This window comes from Callithrix jacchus, chromosome 9 (genome assembly GCF_049354715.1).
Source record: "Callithrix jacchus isolate 240 chromosome 9, calJac240_pri, whole genome shotgun sequence".
NCBI lineage: Eukaryota > Metazoa > Chordata > Mammalia > Primates > Cebidae > Callithrix > Callithrix jacchus.
This window is the reverse complement of record NC_133510.1, coordinates 123,183,831-123,202,460: the sequence shown is the minus strand read 5'-3', so window position 1 is coordinate 123,202,460 and position 18,630 is coordinate 123,183,831. Positions and strand designations below refer to the sequence as shown.

At 43.5% G+C, this 18,630-nt stretch overlaps 1 protein-coding gene across 5 annotated transcripts in view; it reads right to left on the bottom strand.

Moving 5' to 3' along the window:
- BICDL1 (BICD family like cargo adaptor 1) overlaps positions 1-18,630 on the bottom strand; it is a 119,073-nt gene that overhangs the window by 22,853 nt on the left and 77,590 nt on the right. For all 5 annotated transcript variants that reach the window (XR_013522154.1, XR_008474014.2, XR_013522155.1 and 2 more), the window contains exons 3-4: positions 7,378-7,494; positions 4,089-4,235 (exon numbers count right to left, since the gene is read on the bottom strand). Coding sequence is in view for 2 of the 5 variants with exons in the window: in XM_017976415.4 (XP_017831904.1) it covers positions 4,089-4,235; positions 7,378-7,494 (264 nt within the window). In the remaining 3 variants the exon portion in view is untranslated. The remainder of the gene's footprint in view (positions 1-4,088; positions 4,236-7,377; positions 7,495-18,630) is intronic.

Below are 18,630 nucleotides of genomic sequence, written 5' to 3'. Positions count from 1 at the left end.
CACCATGTTGGCCAGGATGGTCTCGAACTCCTGACCTCAAGTGATCTTGGCCTCCTAAAGTGCTGGGATTATAGGCGGGAACCACCGCGTCAGGCCTAAATGCTACCTTCTTATCTGTGTACTCCCCATGACTAACTTGCTTTTAATACAGCAGACCCTAGTTGTAGAACTGTCATCAGTTTGCTAGCGGCTAGGCACAGGGCCACATGCCACATCTGCCCAGAAGCAATGTTTCCTACTCTTCCTATTTGTGGACTGCAACACCCCCTCCTCCTTAGAAGACTTGCGGGAAGTTGGGGTGGGGGGAGAACTTCCTAGGATTTAAATTAGGATAATTTATTCTTTCATAAAACAACATTTCTGGGGTCACCTCTGTTCCATTCAAAAGAGAGTAGACACTGCACTGGTCTTTTCCAGACTCTTGGCCGAGTCGGCTTGTGGCTCCTGCAGAGATACAGACTGGAGTGGCTGGTAGCCAATTAGAGCTCTGTAGTTCTCATAAAGGCAGCAAGCTGCCTTGCAGAGCCTTTGGCCTATCACTTAGGTGCCCTGGGAGCCTAACCTTCACCGTCCGTACTTGGAAATGATTGGCTAATGGCACCAGTGTTCTGGAATGACCTTAATGAGGAAGGGTTTGGTGCCCAGCTGCCCAGAGAAGGAAGAAACGACTGGCAAGCCTGCTCTGAGTAGTTCTGGTGGATCAGCAATACCTGCTGGTCCAGTGGGAACTTCTCCAACCCCAGTTTTGAGGAAACTCAGAAAGAAAAACATTAGGGTTACAGGAAAAAAGGAGACATTCCTAGGAAGCATTTGGCACGATTACAAATGGCATATTATACTGGCAAAATGCTTCACAATTATTTTTTAGACAACTCTACACACATCTCAGCAGGAGAAGTTCAGCAGAAACAAGTACAAGTTCTTATGTACTGAACAAAATTAGTTCAATTACTCATGCACACTCAAAGGTGCTTAATTAATGGTAACAGCAAGAGAACAAAGACCAGGAGGGGTCTCATTCTCCAGTCAACAACTGATTCACCAACCAGACAGACTTAGGCAGAAAAACCAAACTACACAAGAGAAGAGTCTATTACATATAAGAGCCCTTTAAAATAAGAAACACTGGGTCAGGCGTGGTGGCTCAGCCTGGAATCCCAGCACTTTGGTAGGCTGAAATGTGTGGATCACAAGGTCAGGAGTTCGAGACCAGCCTGGTCAACATGGTGAAACCCCGTCTCTACTAAAAATACAAAAATCAGCTGGGTGTGGTGGCACATGCCTGTAATCCCAGCTATTCAAGAGACTGAGGCAGGAGAATCACTTGAACCTGGGAGGAGGAGGTTGCAGTGAGATGAGATCGCACCACTGCACTCCAGCCTGGGTGACAGAGCAAAACTCCATCTCAAAAAAAATAAATAAAAATAAAAAAATAAGAAACATATCATCCTTTATCTAACAAAGATGACACTAAATGCTTTGTGTTTGTATAGCACACTTCATTTAAGCTCCTCTGAGGGAACTGGGATGGTGTGATGTGAAGTGATTTGTCAAATGGTAGACAATCAGCATTAGAGCAAGGTCTAGACTCAACATCACCTGCTTCCTGGGTTGCCCCACAGTGAGCAGGGCCTATGCTCTGCTGATGGGCTCCACCCATTTACTGGGACTAGGCACTGCACACATCTGTAAGATGTCCAGCTGGGTATGAGACAGGACAGTTAAGTGGCCCTTAGAGGGACAAATGGATTTCCTTTATTGGATAATAAGAGTTTGGCAAAATACTTGATATATACTGGGTGCTCAGTAAATAATACCTTTATTTTTATCTTTATCTTTAATTTAATTTTATCTTTATCTTTTTATCTTTATTCTCAGGTCTAAAACAATTCAGAGTTGGATTTGATCAGTTGTTTAAAATCTGTTTTTGACAGCAGGACCCCAATTATATAGTGAAAGAGATCAAAAGGGGGTTCCCCTGGTTGTGGCAGGCCTGTTGCCTCGCCTGCTCAGCCATCCCTCACCCTTGTCTGAGGATTTAAAATCAATGGATTAAACACATTCCAAGGCCACTAGCTGTACATTTTGCAAGTATGGTTTAGAATCACACAGCTGCTACCTGAGTAAGCTGGATTTTTAAATTTCTGTATCAGTACAGGCCATTTCAGCAACAGAAAGGACTTTCTAGAGGACACTGGTAATTAGTGGCAACTTGAGAGTTTCACATGAACTGAAGGACTGTAGTGATAAGTTGTTAGGGAAGATGATAATTCAGCCTATAAATGCAGACTTTCCAAATCAATTGAGTATTGCCTGACTTGCTGCAGATCCTTAGGTGAATCAGTCTTGAAGTTCACCTTCTCAGTCTTGAAGTTCAACAGGAAGTTTGGATGTGCACATGGTGAGCAAGAGCATGTGGCATGATGGGATTCTCGCTGCTCAAGCATGTGTGGCCCACAGTGCTGGTCAGGTCACTGATGGCCAACTAGTTCTGCCTCTTCCCCCCGACCCAGGTCCTCAATTCTTGATTTGAAGTAGACTTTTCACTGTAAATTCATGCTAAACTGAAGGTTTCTTTTAGGTAAGGGCCATTTTTCTCTTTCTCCATACTTATTTTCCTTCTCCTCCCGTATCTCAGCAACCCTCAGGAGAGTGCTTGATAGGGTAATAAATGCTGGTCAGGAACTGACGTTCAGAGACAAGTGATACTAAGAAGTTATTGCTGAGCTACAGGCAAAGCAGGTGAGAGGGTTCCAGTCTCGATTCTACCAAAGATTCACTATTATGACTTTGGATAAACGATTCAGTTTTTCTAAATCTCAGCTTTATGATGTATGCTAAAGATGTACACAAAAAGCACTCTATATGCTAAAGAGGCACACAAGTTCACTGCTATTATCATCAACCTTGAAAAATAAGCAAACTCCTTTCCATCTTGAAAACTGCTGTAAGTCTTCAGCCAGCACCATTTTCTACTCAACATTTACTGAGGCACTACTATTAATATATGAAAAGTTACCGGCTGAAGGTACTAAAAACATGGAGAAAGAAAAGCCATTAATTTTCCTTCAAAGAGGTTCATCACTCAGGTGTTGGCTTAGCTGATGGTGTCAGAGGCAAGTAATCTTAGCCCAAGACACTATTTTCCTTATCCCATAACCCAAGGCTTTCAAACAGCCTACCTAGGAGCCCAATGGGACCTTCTGTGGCCTGGCCTCTGGGCAGAGACCCACCTGGTGCTTGAGTACACCTGGCTGACCACCTCTGCACAAACATTACTGTTGCAATCTGGTGCACTCCCTGGCATGTACAGAGAATGCCAAAGGGAAGCAATGCACTCCTAATTTCTGACCCCAGATCCTCCTAGGCAAGCCCAGCAAAGCATCTTGGTAGCAGATGCTATACTCTATTTCTGGGGAGACTGGAATGATGGTATCTTTTTGTTTTGGGAGTTGTTTCTTGTCAAGTATGAGGTTGGGGATTCAGCTGAGGCCTGGTAGCAGTTCCCAAATAAGAACAAATATGGCCATGAAGCAATTTCCATCAGAAGTAAAAAAGACTGATTAGGCTCACAAAGGGGTCAGTCTATGCCTTTTCTGGCAACTGGCAGAAGAATATAAATCTTGCTGTGTTCAGTGGGCAGCTTCTTGGTTTCTGCTCCATGCCAGCCAACTAAATCCATGAGCTTGGGAAGGCAACAGCAGAAAACATTGTAAGCTGAGTTAGAGAGAAGTTACAGGCTCCCTCTGAAACCTTCTAGCAGATTTTACAAATGTTAGGAGGCCAGAATAGCACTTCTAGCCCTGTTCCAGCCATGTTAATAACTCAGAGAGAACTCTGTGACACTGCTCCATGGGCCAGTGGTACAGAACACATTAGAGAAATGATCTGTGGGTGGCAATACACTTCCTTTAGACAGAGTCAAAAGAGCCAAGTTAGTGAATGCCCCAGGGCCCACAGTGAGATCTCGGCGTCATCCACTCCTGGCTTACTCCAGCAGTGATGCTGGCCTCCCAGCTTTTTCTTTTTGGCTATGCGCTCCTTTTATCTGGCCCTAGTTCTCCAAGACAGCTTCTCTACCCCAGTACCTGTAGGTCCTTGTCATGACCCTGCCTCTCCAGGATTAGCACCCGGTCCTGTAGCTCCTCCACGGTCCCTTGGAGCAGGTCATTTTCCTCTAAAGTAGCGCTGAGACGATGCTCCAGCTCCCGTTTGCGATCTGACAGCATCTTGATCTGAAAGGGTGGAGAGCACAAGGATGGTGTGGAGTTACACCCAGGCTGACAAGTAGGAAGTAGAGACTAGCCCGAAAACAAGAAGGCAAGTATCTTTCAGTGTTCTGCCCAATGTCATGGTACCCCGTCTCTGAGAGAATGAATAGCTATGAAACCCTAAGCTGAAGAGAAAACCCCTCCCCTCTAGAAACCTGTCTGGGAAAGGGTGGGAGTTGAGCTCTGGGGAAGCTGGAATGTGGGATGCCAGGCAGGGAGGAAAGGCTAGTGCTCTGGAAATTCCAGAGATAAGATAAAAAAGGGCTCTACCTTACCTGCCCTTAACTTTACCCCTAACTTCCAATTAGCAGGAGGAGTGAACCTAACCTGCTGCACTTACTTCTTCTCAAGTCATGAGCATGAGAAAATGCCCAGGAAATCCTCTGGAGCACCATGTTTTCATTACACATGCAGGGATTCCCCTGTCTTCTCTTCCCCACTCCTGCCCCCTCTGGCGCTAGAGCTCACAGCTCAGATCCAGTGCCTTGAGTTAAGGGTAGAGTTCCCAGGGTACAGAAAGCAAAGTAATCCCTGCATCAGCCTGTGTCCTGGGACAGAACAGGACATAGATACAAGTGAATCCTGACTTTACTCAGAATAACTTTTACCTGAGCGAGTCATTCGTAACACATTGATATATTCGTATACACTGAATACCTAGTCAGTCTCCAGATAAGTAAAAACCTTCTTTTAGGAAGGTCTGTCTAATCTCTTCAGTGTCAATGAGAAAACAGAGGAAAAGAGGAAGGAGATGCCAAGTCTCCTCTGGCCTCAAGGTATGCGGGTGAGAAGCAAAGCCAGTGCTCCCCAAGGCCAGAAATGCTTTGCTCAAAGATCACTACCCTGGCTCTGGGGCTCCAGAAAGCCTTCCCAATTGGGTCTGACTCTTGGGGGACCTTCTAGAATCCTGGAGTTCCTTGTGGATCCTCCCATTTATCAGTGCCCTGCTGGACCGATTCTCAACCAGCTTCTTGCTTCTAAATACTATACTTTCCTAACATGGTTAAAACATTTCCTAGGTTCTCTAGTCCAGCCTGGATAACAATTCCTTAAGGCTCCTACTTGGGCAGGTTTTGGGAACAAACCTTAGAACTTTTCCAGGGGAAATTCTGAAATGAATGTCTAGCTCCTTTCAAGACCTATGAGATACAGTTTTCCCTTTGCTTTTCAGCTGTTCTCACTCTCTGAACTAGAATTCTGCTCATAGGGCACAGATCTTCTCTGGCCACCAATCAATCAGATAGGATGTTGTCCTGGGGAAATGAAGTATGTGGCCTTTGTCCAGAGAGATCAGATATCTGGTCAAACAAAGAAATACTGTCTCTCAAGTGTGCACCTGGGTAAGGGACCAAAAGGAGCAAGCCCCTTTTGTGAATGGGCCCACTATTTCCTACACTGAAGCAAAGTTACCCATGTGAAGAGAATTCTTACTCTAGCTGATTTTCATTTAAATACCCTCTGACCTTTAAATTTTCCTTCCCATAAATCATCTTTGTTTCCCAAGTTTCAGTCAGTGAAGTGATGAGGCAATAAGATTCTGATACACAACTGATCCTGAAAAAACTCAGTTCGGAGCTACACAATGTGAAACTAACAATTTCATGCTTGACTTTTTTTCCTTTTTTGAGATGAAATCTCACTGTGTCGCCCAGGCTGAAGTGCAGTGGCACAATCTTGGCTCATTGCAACCTCTGCCTCCCTGGTTCAAGTGATTCTCTTGCCTCGGCCTCCTGAGTAGCTGGGATTACAGATATGTGCCACCACGCCCAGCTAATTTTTGTATTTTTAGTAGAGACGGGGTTCACCATGTTGGTCAGGCTGGTCTTGAACTCCTGACCTCGTGATCTGCCCACCTCGGCCTCCCAAAGCACTGGGATTAAAGGCATGAGCCACCGTGCCCGGCCTCATAGCTTGACTTTTAAAGGTAGCAGTGTTTATGGACAAAACAAGGAATCAGCATTAGGCCGCCAAGTCCCTCACCCAGCCCTATACACCCTGAAACTTGTGAACAAGTCTGGCAATAAACATTCCTGGGGATGTCCCGGACATGAGGGTCTAGAAAAAGTGAACAGGTGGGGGAAAGAGGAAGACAGGAAACTTGAAGGAGTCAGAGCGTGGCAGAGGCAGGTGAATGGCAAGTCATGCACACAAATGGTCACACACAGGCATGCCAAACCACACTGGAACAAACTACTTACTTCAAGGACCTGCTGCTCAATACCAGTAAGCATTCCAAGGCAGGGGGCGGGGGGCATAAACGGAATGGGAGGCAGGAGAAAAGAGAAGATATTGATAGACTTTAGGAAAAATATCCTCAGGTCATTTACTGAGCAGGGGAGAAGGCTATCTGGGTTTCTCTGGCCTGACCGTGATGACTGATCACTTCATCACAGTGGAAGGCACTCATTCAACCTGACTCTAGACTGTCCTTCAAGCTTTGACTTAGCAAAGGGGTTGCTGTCTGGATACTTGGCTAAAGGATCCTCAAAAGCAGAGCAGGTGGAAGCCTGCCCCGGGGGGAGGCCTGGTTTGGGCTGGTGATAAGATCCTTACCCTCTCTCCTCACCTTCCACAACCAGATTCACACAGTATTGTTCCCCTGTTGATACTTTCTTTCCCCCTATGTTCTGCCCTCTCCTACGTTTTCGATAACATCACTGTGCTCCAGGTATCACATGAAGTGCCTCTTATGCATTAACCCATAACATCTTCACAAAAACCTATGAAGCAGAAACTTCTCTCTCATTTTGTAGATGAGAATAACAGTAGATCTTATTAAGATGGATTGAACTGGGCCTAAATGGAATAGAGAGGCGAGATGCCATTTCCCACCTTCTATTTGGGATTGGCAAGGATATTTTTGGAGAGAGCAACATAGTCAGTAAAATGTAGGTCATTCGTGATTTCAACACATCCGGCAGTAACTCTGAGCAACTTCATTTTTCCAGACAACAGGCTACGCAGAGAAACATGGATCAAATGTTCCCCATTAAGTTTCACACAGAAATGTCTTTCTGTAGAGATTTAAGTCCCTTTGTCTCCCAGTGCAGAGTTCCCAGTGAGAAAAGCACTCCATCTTCCAGCACTGCTGCGTGGGAAGGCTCACCTCGGCCTGAAGGCTCTCCAGCCGGATGATGTGCTGGTTGGTTGACGAGTTTTTCTCCCGAAAGTCTTCTCTGAGGGCGTGGACTTGCATGGAGAGTTGTCTCTCAACTTCTGATGCCTGAAACAGAGGAGACCTGCAGAGCTGATTCAGAGGTTGTGCAAAGAGGTCTATTACGATTTCTGCCTTTCATTTATCAAGCATCTCTTTGTACTTTCCATTCTATAAGGAGCACTAGATGAGATGCTGGTTTCCCACCCACAATCCATTTGTTCTCCAGTGCCAAAACAGGACAAACTCCCACCTCCACCTCCACCATTAATGGCTCTGTCTAGGTCCAAGACCACTTTACACATCAGAGGAAACAGCCCCAGAAAATAGTATGCTCTTAAATGTTAGTTATCATTATTACTCTATATATAGCAGAAACTCAGCAAATATGTACCACATTGAAAGTCTGAATATTTTACATGAAAGAATAAGATGGTTATACCTACTGCCTTAGAAATTCCTTTATTTTTCCCATCAATCTCCTCAAGTGGGCTCAGTCAAATCACGTGTCTGCATTTCTCTCCTCTACGTAACATGGGCACACTGTTTGAAATTCCTTGTTATACCTGTTAAGATTTTTGCCGCTCATCCCTCAAGGACATTTTTGCAACTTTTAATTCTTTGGGGAGTGCCAGCAGAGGTGCCTATTTCCCACCTCAATCCTTTTATTATCTAATGCTAAAATACAGCAAATACCAAAATACCATTTGATGTTGTAGGAGGCTCACTTGGTAACACAAACTCCAGCCCTCCTCCTGAGGTCCTAGCCCAGACCCTGCTGAGGAAGCCCTGCTCACTGTCCTGTGGAGAGGAGAGCCACGGGACAAATTAAGTAACTGCCTCAATGCTTTTTCTGAGGCCAAATGGGGTCAGTAAGCTTTATGGGTTCTTGGGAGAGATCACCGCGTGCTGGAATGGCCAGGAAAGGCTTTCCGAGGAGGTAGGATGTAATAATGAGGAAATAGTAGGCTAGCTGTTCGATGAGGCTCTCACAGTAATGGTTACATGTTCAATAGTTCTTTTTATCTTCAAATACTATATAATCAATTGTCCATCTTTTTTTAAATTTTTGCTTCCACATATTCAACAAATTTTCCTTCACTGGACCACAGAGGCACAGAAGATTCTTAATCTACAGTCCTATTTTAAAAACAATTAAAAACACAAAACAAAATAAAATGAAACCATACTCTAGTTGATTTTCATTTAAATATCCTCTGACCTTTAAATTTTCCTTCCTATGAATTATCTTTGTTTCCCAACTTTCAGTCAGTAAAGTAATGAGCTAAGAAGATTCTGACATACACCTAACTCCTTAAAAAACTTAGAAGTTCAGAGCTACATGAAGTAACTTGACTTTATGATGCAAGGAATCAGCATTAGGCTGCCAACTCCCTTACCCCAGCCTACACACCCTGAAACTTGTCAACAATGCTGGCAATAAACATTCCTGGGAATATTTCCCCTATATTATTTCTCCTTTATACTCTAAATTTAATTTCACATACGCATTAGGCTGTTTTAGACTTCTCAATCACTTAGAAACACATTAGCCACTCACTTTTGCCTAAGAATCACATTAGTAATATTTACTGAGTACATACTATGTGTCAAGAACTGTGCTAAATGCTTTCGATGCATTATCTTGATTGTTACCCCCAATTTACTAACAAGGAAATAGGCTCAGGGAAGTGAAGGAACTTGCCCAAGAATCAGGATGATAAAAACTTTGGGCTGGGCTGCATGCGCTGGCTCATGCCTGTAATTCCAGTACTTTGGGAGGCTGGGGCAGGAGGACTGTTTGAGCCCAGGAGCTTGAGACCAGCCTGGCCAACAAGGTGAAACCCAATCTCCACAAAAAATACAAAAACTAGCCAGGCATGGTGGCATAAGCCTGTAGTCCCAGCTACTCAGGAGGCTGAGGTAGGAGGATCACCTGACCCTGGGGAGGTTGAGGCTGCAGTGAGCCATGATCACGCCACTGCACTATAAGTTTGAAAGCCAGTCTCAAAAATAAATAAACAGGCTGGACATGGTGCCACACATCTATAATCCCAGCACTTTGGGAGGCTGAGGCAGGTGAATCATCTGAGGTCAGGAGTCTGACACCAGCCTGGCCAACATGGTGAAACCCTATCTCTACTAAAATTACAAAAATTAGGCCAGGTGAGGTGGCTCACGCCTGTAATCCCAGCACTTTGGGAGGCCGAGGCAGGCGGATTACAAGGTCAGGAGTTCAAGACCAGCCTGGCCAACGTGGTGAACCTCCATCTCCACTAAAAACACAAAAATTAGCTGGGCATGGTGGTATGTGCCTGTAATCCCATCTACTCGGGAGGCTGAGGCAGGAGAGTTGCTTGAACCAGGACCCAGGAGGCAGAGGTGGCAGTGAGCCAAGACTGCACCTCTGTACTCTAGCCTGGGCTACAGAGCGAGACTCTGTCTCAAAAATATACATATAAAAATTAGCTGGGCATGGTGGTGCATGCCTGTAGTCCCAGCTACTTGAGAGGCTGAGGCAGGATAATCACTTGACCCTGGGAGGCAGAAGTTGCAGTGAGGTGAGATCACGCCACTGCACTCCAGCCTGGGTGACAGAGTGAGACTATGTCTCAAAAGAAAATTATTTATTTATTGTTTAAAAATTAATAAATAAAAAAACAATTTTGGGTGTCTTACCCACAAATTCGGACTGTAATACTATCTTCTTGTATTTTGAAATAGTTTTTCATACTTTTATTGTTCATTACTGAAACCAAACTTGATACGAGTCCAATTTAGCAAGGCTTTTCTTCTTTTTTTTAGTACTAGGCATTTCATTTGACTTTTTTGTTGTTGTTGTTGTTAATGAATGAGAGCTTCTTATGTTGCTTAGGTTGGCCTTGAACTCATAGCCTTGCCTCCTCAAGTGCCAGGACAACTGGCTGGAGCCAACGCGGCTCCCTCATTTGACTCTTAAAATTTCTTCTAAGGCTGAGTACGGTAATCCCAGCTCACATCTGTAATCCCAGCACTTTGGAAGGCAGAGGCTGGTGGATCACCTGAGGTCAGGAGTTTGAGTCTAGCCTGGCCCACATGGAGAAACCCCATTTCTACTAAAAATACAAAAATTAGCTGGGTGTGGTGGCGGGCACCTGTAGTCTAGCTACTCAGGAGGTTGAGACAGGAGAATTGCTTGAACCCAGGAAGCGGAGGTTGCAGTGAACCAAGAGTACACTATTATACTCCAGCCTGGGTGACAATAGCTAAACTCCATCACCCACCCCCCCAAAATTTTTTTTTTTTTTTTAATGGAAGGTAGGGCCCATCAGGAAATCATATGCTGTAGTTTGACAGCCTATACTGAATTTAGTTGATTGTTGAGATTTCAAACATACTTAGATTTGCAAAGCACTGGGTAATTTAGGTAGCTGATCTTATTCCTAGCATCACCACTTTGACATGAATCACTCAAAAATGAAGCCATAGAGATGCACTGAGGCTGCAAATCTAGTCCAGCTGGTATGAAATACTCCTGTAGACTATCTCCTCTCAAAGTGATCCTCTTAGAAATAGAAATTTGTCTCTTCCTACCAGAAAGTTAAACTCCAGAGCCTGAGGTATTAAGCACTAAGCTATAATGTTCCCATTAAATGTCCCTGACTCCTCAAACATGCCTAGGGATGTAGTTTTTTTCTAAAGCTTTTAACCTCAATTTCTCATCTGAATTTCCAACAGCCCTAAGAAGCAGGAATCACTGGCCTACTTTTGCAGACAGGGCGATAGAGGCTGCAAGAGTGTGCACTGCACTGGCTTTTGGCTACCACATCACAGCCACCTTCCAGCCAGGGGGCCAATCAACTGCCTGTGATGGTGATGGAGGGGACAGATTAATCTGAGTTATAAACCTACCATTTGCAAGGAGCTAATGCACCTTCCAAAGTAAATTATTTTCTTCTTTTTCAGAGACAGAATTTTCACACTTTGGACTTGACTAACACTATGAGTATTAGCTATTTCTGCACATAAATTAAATAATAACTCCTTAAGTTTATATTTAACTCTTATGTTCTAAATGCTTTGTGGAAGTTAAATGCTAAATAAGGAAGCACAAAGCCAGCCTTAGCTCTGGAATGAATTTCAGAGGTTCTTTGAAGAACCTTTGAAGAAACAGGAGAGTTAGCCAGAGTGAAAGCAGTCTCTCTGAAGGGACACACTGTGCTCTTTAGAGGAGGGATATTGTGGAAAGACAAAAAGTTAAGTAAAATGGGCCAGGCATGGTTTAATCCCAGCACTTTGGGAGGCCAAGGTGGGAGGACTGCTTGAGCTCAGAAGTTCAAGATCAGCCTGGATAATATGGTGAAACCCATCTCTATAAACTTCAAACTCCTAGTAGTACTTGTCCATGAGATTTCTCTGTAATAATTGGAACTTGTCATCCATGATAATGTCCTCTAAATATACAACCACAGCATCAAATTCTGCATCAAAGGTGGAGGAGGACAGCCTGAAGCTCTCTTCCTCTAAGGCATCCATTGTTGTTACTGTTCCCACCTGTATGGGCTAGAGGAAGCACTGGGCTCCTATCTGATCCAGGGTCTGGCATAGGGCCTAGCCTGCCCTCTGCTCTGCAGAACCCTAACCTGCATCAAGGGCAGGTGGTCGGCTGGAAGGAGGCATTGCTGTGCAGGCCACAGCCTGCTCACTCACCGCCCAGCAGGGTCAGTGCTTATGCTCAAGGCCTGGCCTCGGGCTCCTCAGCTGCAGGTACTGGCCTGCCAGGTCTCTACATCCATCTAGGCCATTCTGCTCAATTCATTATTATTATTATTTTGAGAAGTTCTGCTCTTGTTACTCAGGCTGGAGCACAATGGTGTGATCTCGGCTTACTGCAACCTCCGCCTCCTGGGTTCAAGTGATTCTCTTGCCTCGGCCTCCTGAGAAGCTGGGATTTACAGGTGCCGGACACCATGACCGGCTATTTTTTATATATTTAGTACAGATGGGGTTTTGCCATGTTGATCAGGCTGGTCTTGAACTCCTGACCTCAGGTGATCCACCTGCCTCAACCTCAAAAGTGCTGGGATTACAGACGTGAGCCACTGTGCCTGGTCTCAATTCATTCTTATGGCTGAAAATGGCAGACACAAGTTTCATAGTTTACTTACCAAAATGATGAGTTTTGGCTACCATGCCTGACTAAGCAGCCAGTAACAACTGTGGCAAAAGACATCTGAAATTATATATAAATATAAAATAGATGGGAAGATTTTAATTTTTCCATTTTAAACTCTTTTTTTCTATGATAAAAGTCACAAATGTTCAGAGTAAAAACAAAAAAAAAAAAAAGGAAAGAGAACTGAAGAATTAAAATGAAAGTTAAAATATCTACTTACTCCTAGTATAAGTGCCACCCAAGACAGGTAATCACTATTAGATTTTTCTTGTGAGTCTTTCTAGAAATTTTCTATTCATATGTGTATCTATGTAGATCTATCTTATTCTTTTTAATTGCTAGCTAGTATTTATATCATAATTTAGTCCCTACTGGTGAGCATTTCAAGTGTTCCAATTTTTTTTGCTATTATAAACATTGCTGCAAAAAATATCTTTTTTCATCCATCTTTGGGCTTGTGGGTAATTTCCCATAAGTGGAATCAATGGGTAAAATAATATGCACATTCACTTTGAAAGGTATTGCAAAACAGTCCTCTAAAAAGGTTGCATCAATTTATATCCCTATCGACAGTATAAATATGCCTGATACCTGTTTCTCAATACGTGGCCACCACTGGGTATTATGAAATGTTTTAATATTTAGATACTTCTTTTTTGTTTTTAGATACTCATTTATAATATCTTCAAAAACTTAAGTCTCTTTTACTTTCACTTAATACAAATTGCATGATGAAACAAAAGACAGTTGAAAAATAGTTGTAGTTCTGTTAAAGAATACTAAAAATTTTAACACTCCTAAAACTATCTGAAATAAACTCTATAATTTGCTTGGGCCACTATTATTTAATGAATCCTCAAGTTGGCAAAACAAGCTAATAGTGTTTTCCTTTCTCTGTTTGTCAGAGTACCATCTAGGACAGATTACTTCCTCTCCACTAAGCAAAGCTGTTCCATCATTACTTTTCTTACGGACATGATTAATAACTTTGAACATTTCCCCAAACTAGAACCTTTACATTAAGCTTATTTAAACTTGCCAAAGCAGAACTGTTCACTAATACACTTTCCTGTTACATGGAGGAAAGTAAATTGCATTAGTTACACATAAGTATCCATTTATATATTTGTTGAAAGGAAAAAAAAATGAACTAATAAACTCAGAAATTACCATAGGAAAGATCTACTATTTTAATATTCTGGCTGAATAATTGAGCCAGAGAGAAATTCTCAATCTTTCTTCTGCCAGGTGATGATGGATAATGAGCACCTTGGGAGTGGCACTGAGATGACATTTTAAAATTTAAATGTAATAAAATCCCACTGCAGAATATGGGTATTTAAAAAATACTGCTAGCATTTTATTTTGTTCTCCAGTCTTTCTACATATATGTATGTGTACAATTACTTATAATCCTGTTTTAATTTTTAAAACTTAGCATTATATCAATAGCATTTCTATATTATTATCATTATTATTTGAGACAAAGTCTTGCTCTGCGGCCAAGACTGGAGTGCAAGGGCGTGATCTCGGCTTACTGCAACCTCTGCCTTCCAGGTTCAAGTGATTCTCCTGCCTTAGTCTTCCAAGGAGCTGGGACTACAGGTGTGTGCTACCAAACCCGGCTAAATGTTTTGCATTTTTAGTAGAGATGGAGTTTCACCATGTTGGCCAGGCTGGTCTTGAACTCTTGACCTCAACTGTGCCCGCCTCAGCCTCCCAAAGTGCTGGGATTATAGGTGTGAGACACCACGCCCGGCCTATTGATTATTAATCCTCATTTTATATGACTGTGTAATACTCCATCAAGTATTTCCTTTACCATTCCCTTATTATTAGGCACATGGGATTTCCCCATATTTTGCAATTATAATGCATTGATGAAGACATGTCACTGGCGTAGCGGTAGAAGAACTTACCTGTGTAGAAGCAGACTGGACAACCTTACTGTGTCAGTAAGATAGATGAATATTCTTTTTTTTTTTTTGAGACGGAGTTTTGCTCTTGTTACCCAGGCTGGAGTGCACTGGTGAAATCTTGGCTTACTGTAACCTGCACCTCCTGGGTTCAAGCAATTATCCTACCTCAGCCTCTCGAATAGCTGGGATTATAGGTGCCTGCCACCATGCCTGGCTAAGTTTTTTTTTTTTGTATTTTTCGTAGAGATGGGGTTTCACCATGTTGGTCAGGTTGGTCTTGAACTCTTGACCTCAGGTGATCTGCCCACCTCAGCTCCCCAAAGTGCTGGGAATACAGGTGTGAGCCACCATGCCCAGCATTACAATTTTTAATGTATAGGCACAAATGAGGAGTCTTATAAACATACATGTGTTTATGGGTGTGTTTATGAGCATACACATACTTATTCCCTAGCTCTGTTCTCTGAGAGGGCCAAAATACAATGACACTCTAGTAGCAATACACACACCCTAGTGCTCAAACCCTAATAAATGAACTAAGGCTCCTTGGAGAAAAGGCTAGTTTCAGAGTTGGGGCAGGAAAAACACAGGATGAGCCTGGAATATCTCATGGTAATGGAAAGTAAGAAGGTACTCAAAAAATAATGGTGGTACATGAAAAACATGATGTTTGACACAGGAGTCAATCTGAAGGAGCTCCCAATGGCTAAGGCAAAGACTGTTTAAACAATAAACAAATAATGACAGTAAGGGACTATAACACATAGGATAAATATTCATGAGTCTACATTGATAAACAATTCAATAAACAAACCAGGTAGGATCCAAGATGGCCAATCAGGAGCAGCTCAGGATTGCAGCTCCCAGTGAAAGCGCAGAGGGTGAGTGGACGCCGCATTTCCAGACGGATTTTTATTGCCCACAGACCAGGAGATTCCCCAGCAGAGGAGCCCCACGGATAGCCACCACAGCTGGTTTGGCCAGCGCGGCTGTTTTGGCCGGAGCAGCTGTTTTGCTGGTGCCGCAGCACAGTGCTTCTCCATATAAAATACACGGGTCTGGGCACTGTTTTAGCTGGCGATTGGAGCTCCGGGAAGGCAGAGTCACCCATTCATCTGATTAAAGAGGGGACTGAAATGGGGAGCCAGGCCAGGGGATTCCCTGGGCAAAAAAGCACCATGAATCTCAGCACTGCTGTTTCAGCAGGCACAGTGGGTCACTGCATGGGAAATCACACAAATCCCGGTGACTTTTCAACAGGGGACTGGAACACCTGGGTGACAGTCGACATTTCAACTAAAAAAAAAAAAAAGGTTCTAATGCAGGGAGCCAGGTGATCAGGCTTGGCTGGTCACTCCCCCACAAAAAAAACCCAGCAATCAGAAACACTCTGGATTGAGAGTTTCACAGCAAGCACAGCTGAATCCAGGACGGTCTGGCTTTGTGGGGAAGGGGCATCTGCCATTACCTAGGCAGTCTACCACTACGGAGGTAGTTTGCCATTGCTGAGGCAGCCCGCCATTACAGAGAGAGTTCACCACCATAGAGGTGGGATGCCATTGCCGAGGCAGTTCTAACTGCACCTGTATAAACAGGATTGCTGGGAAGTTCACATGGCACCTGGGTGGAGCCCACAGCAGCTCAGCAAAGCCTCAGACAGTGACTAGACTGCCTCCTCGCTGGGCAGGGCAGCCCTGAAAAAAGGCAGCAGCATAACAGAAACTCATAAATAAAGCTCTAACTCCCCAGGACAGAGCACCTTGGGGAAAAAAAAGGGGGGGGCATTTATGAGTTCTGCTGCAGCAGAACATAAATGTACCTGCCCAGCAGCTCTGAATGAACAACGGAGCTCACAGCTCAGCACTTGAGCTCCTATAAAGAACAGACTGTCTCCTCAATCAGCTTCCTAACCCCCATATATCCAAAGAGTCACCTCATAAAGGAGAGCTCAGACTGACATCTGGCGGGTATCCTTCTGGGACAAAGATAGCAGAAGAAGAAACTGGCAGCAACCCTTAGTGTTCTGTAGCCACTGCAGGTGATCCCCAGGCAAGCAGGGCCTGGAGTGGACCTCAGCAGTCCTACAGCAGAGGGGCCAGACTGTTAGAAGGAAAACTAAGAAACAGAAAGAAATAACTTCATCATCGGCCGGACGCGGTAGCTCAGGCCTGTAATCCCAGCACTTTGGGAGGCCGAGGCAGGTGGATCATGAGGTCAAGAGATCGAGACCATCCTGGTCAACATGGTGAAACCTCGTCTCTACTAAAAATATAAAAAATTAGCTGGGCATGGTGGCTCATGCCTGTAATCTCAGCTACTCAGGAGGCTGAGGCAGGAGAATTGCCTGAACCCAGGAGGTGGAGGTTGCGGTGAGCTGAGATCGTGCCATTGCACTCCAGCCTGGGTAACAAGAGTGAAACTCTGTCTTAAAAAAAAAGAAAATAACTTCATTATCAACAAACAGGATGTCCACTCAGAGACTCAATCTGAAAGTCAACAACTACAAAGACGACAGGTGGATAAATCCACAAAGATGAAAAGAAACCAGCACAAAATGGATGAAAACACCCGAAACCAGAATGCCTCGCCTCCTAAAAGGAGTTGATGAAAACAACTCCTCACCAGCAAGGGAGAAGGGCTGGATGGAGAATGAGTGTGATGAAATGACAGAATCAGGCTTGAGAAGGTGGATAAGAAACTTCTTGAGTTAAAAGAACATGTTCTAACCCAATTCAAAGAAACTAAGAACCTTGAAAAAAGATTTGACAAAATGCTAATGAGAATAAACAACTTAGAGAGGAATATAAGTGAATTGATGGAGCTGAAAAACACAACACAAGAACTTCACAAAGCATACACAAGTTTCAACAGCCAAACTGACCAAGCAGAAGAAAGGATATCAGAGGTCGAAGATCAACTCAATGAAATAAAACGAGAAGGCAAGATAAGAGAAAAAAGGGTAAAAAGGAATGAACAAAGTCTCCAAGAAATATGGGACTATGTGAAAAGACCTAATCTATGTTTGATAGGTGTACCTGAGTGTGACGAAGAGAATGAATCCAAGCTGGAAAATATTCTACAGGATATTATCCAGGAAAACTTCCCCAACCTAGCAAGGCACGACAATACTCAACTCCAGGTAATACAGGGAACACCACAAAAATATTCCTCAAGAAGAGCAACCCCAAGGCACATAATCGTCAGATTCACCAGGGTTGAAATGAAGGAGAAAATGCTAAGGGCAGCTATAGAGAAAGGTCGGGTTACCCACAAAAGGAAACCCATCAGACTCACAGCAGATCTCTCGGCGGAAACCCTACAAGCCAGAAGAGAGTGGGGGCCAATATTCAACATCCTTAAAGAAAAGAACTTTCAACCCAGAATTTCATATCCAGTCAAACTAAGCTTCATAAGTGAAGGAAAAATAATATCATTTGCAAACAAGCAAGTACTTAGAGATTTCACCACCATCAGGCCTGCTTTACAAGAGCTCCTGAAAGAGGCACTACACATAGAAAGGAACAAGCAGTACCAGCCACTCCAAAAACATACCAAATGGTAAAGAGCATCAACACAATGAAGAAACTGCATCAACTAATGGGCAAAACAGCCAGCTAGCATCAAAATGGCAGGATTAAATTCATACATAACAATATTAACCCTAAATGTAAATGGGCTAAATGCCCCAGTCAAAAGACACAGACTGGCAAATTGGATAAAAAGCGAAAACCCATCAGTGTGCTCTATCCAGGAAACCCATCTCACATGCAAGGATACACAAAGACTCAAAATAAAGGGATGGAGGAAGATTTACCAAGCAAATGGAGAGCAAAAAAAAGCAGGAGTTGCAATTCTCATCTCTGATAAAATAGACTTTAAAGCAACAAAGATCAAAAGAGACAAAGAAGTACATTACATAATGGTAAAAGGATCGATGCAACAAGAAGAGCTAATGATCCTAAATATATATGCACCCAATACAGGAGCACGCAGATACATAAGGCAAGTTCTTAATCACTTAGAGACTTAGACTCTCACACAATAATAGTGGGAGATTTTAACACCCCATTGTCAATATTAGACAGATCAACCAGACAGAAAATTAACAAGGATATCCAGGGCTTGAACTCA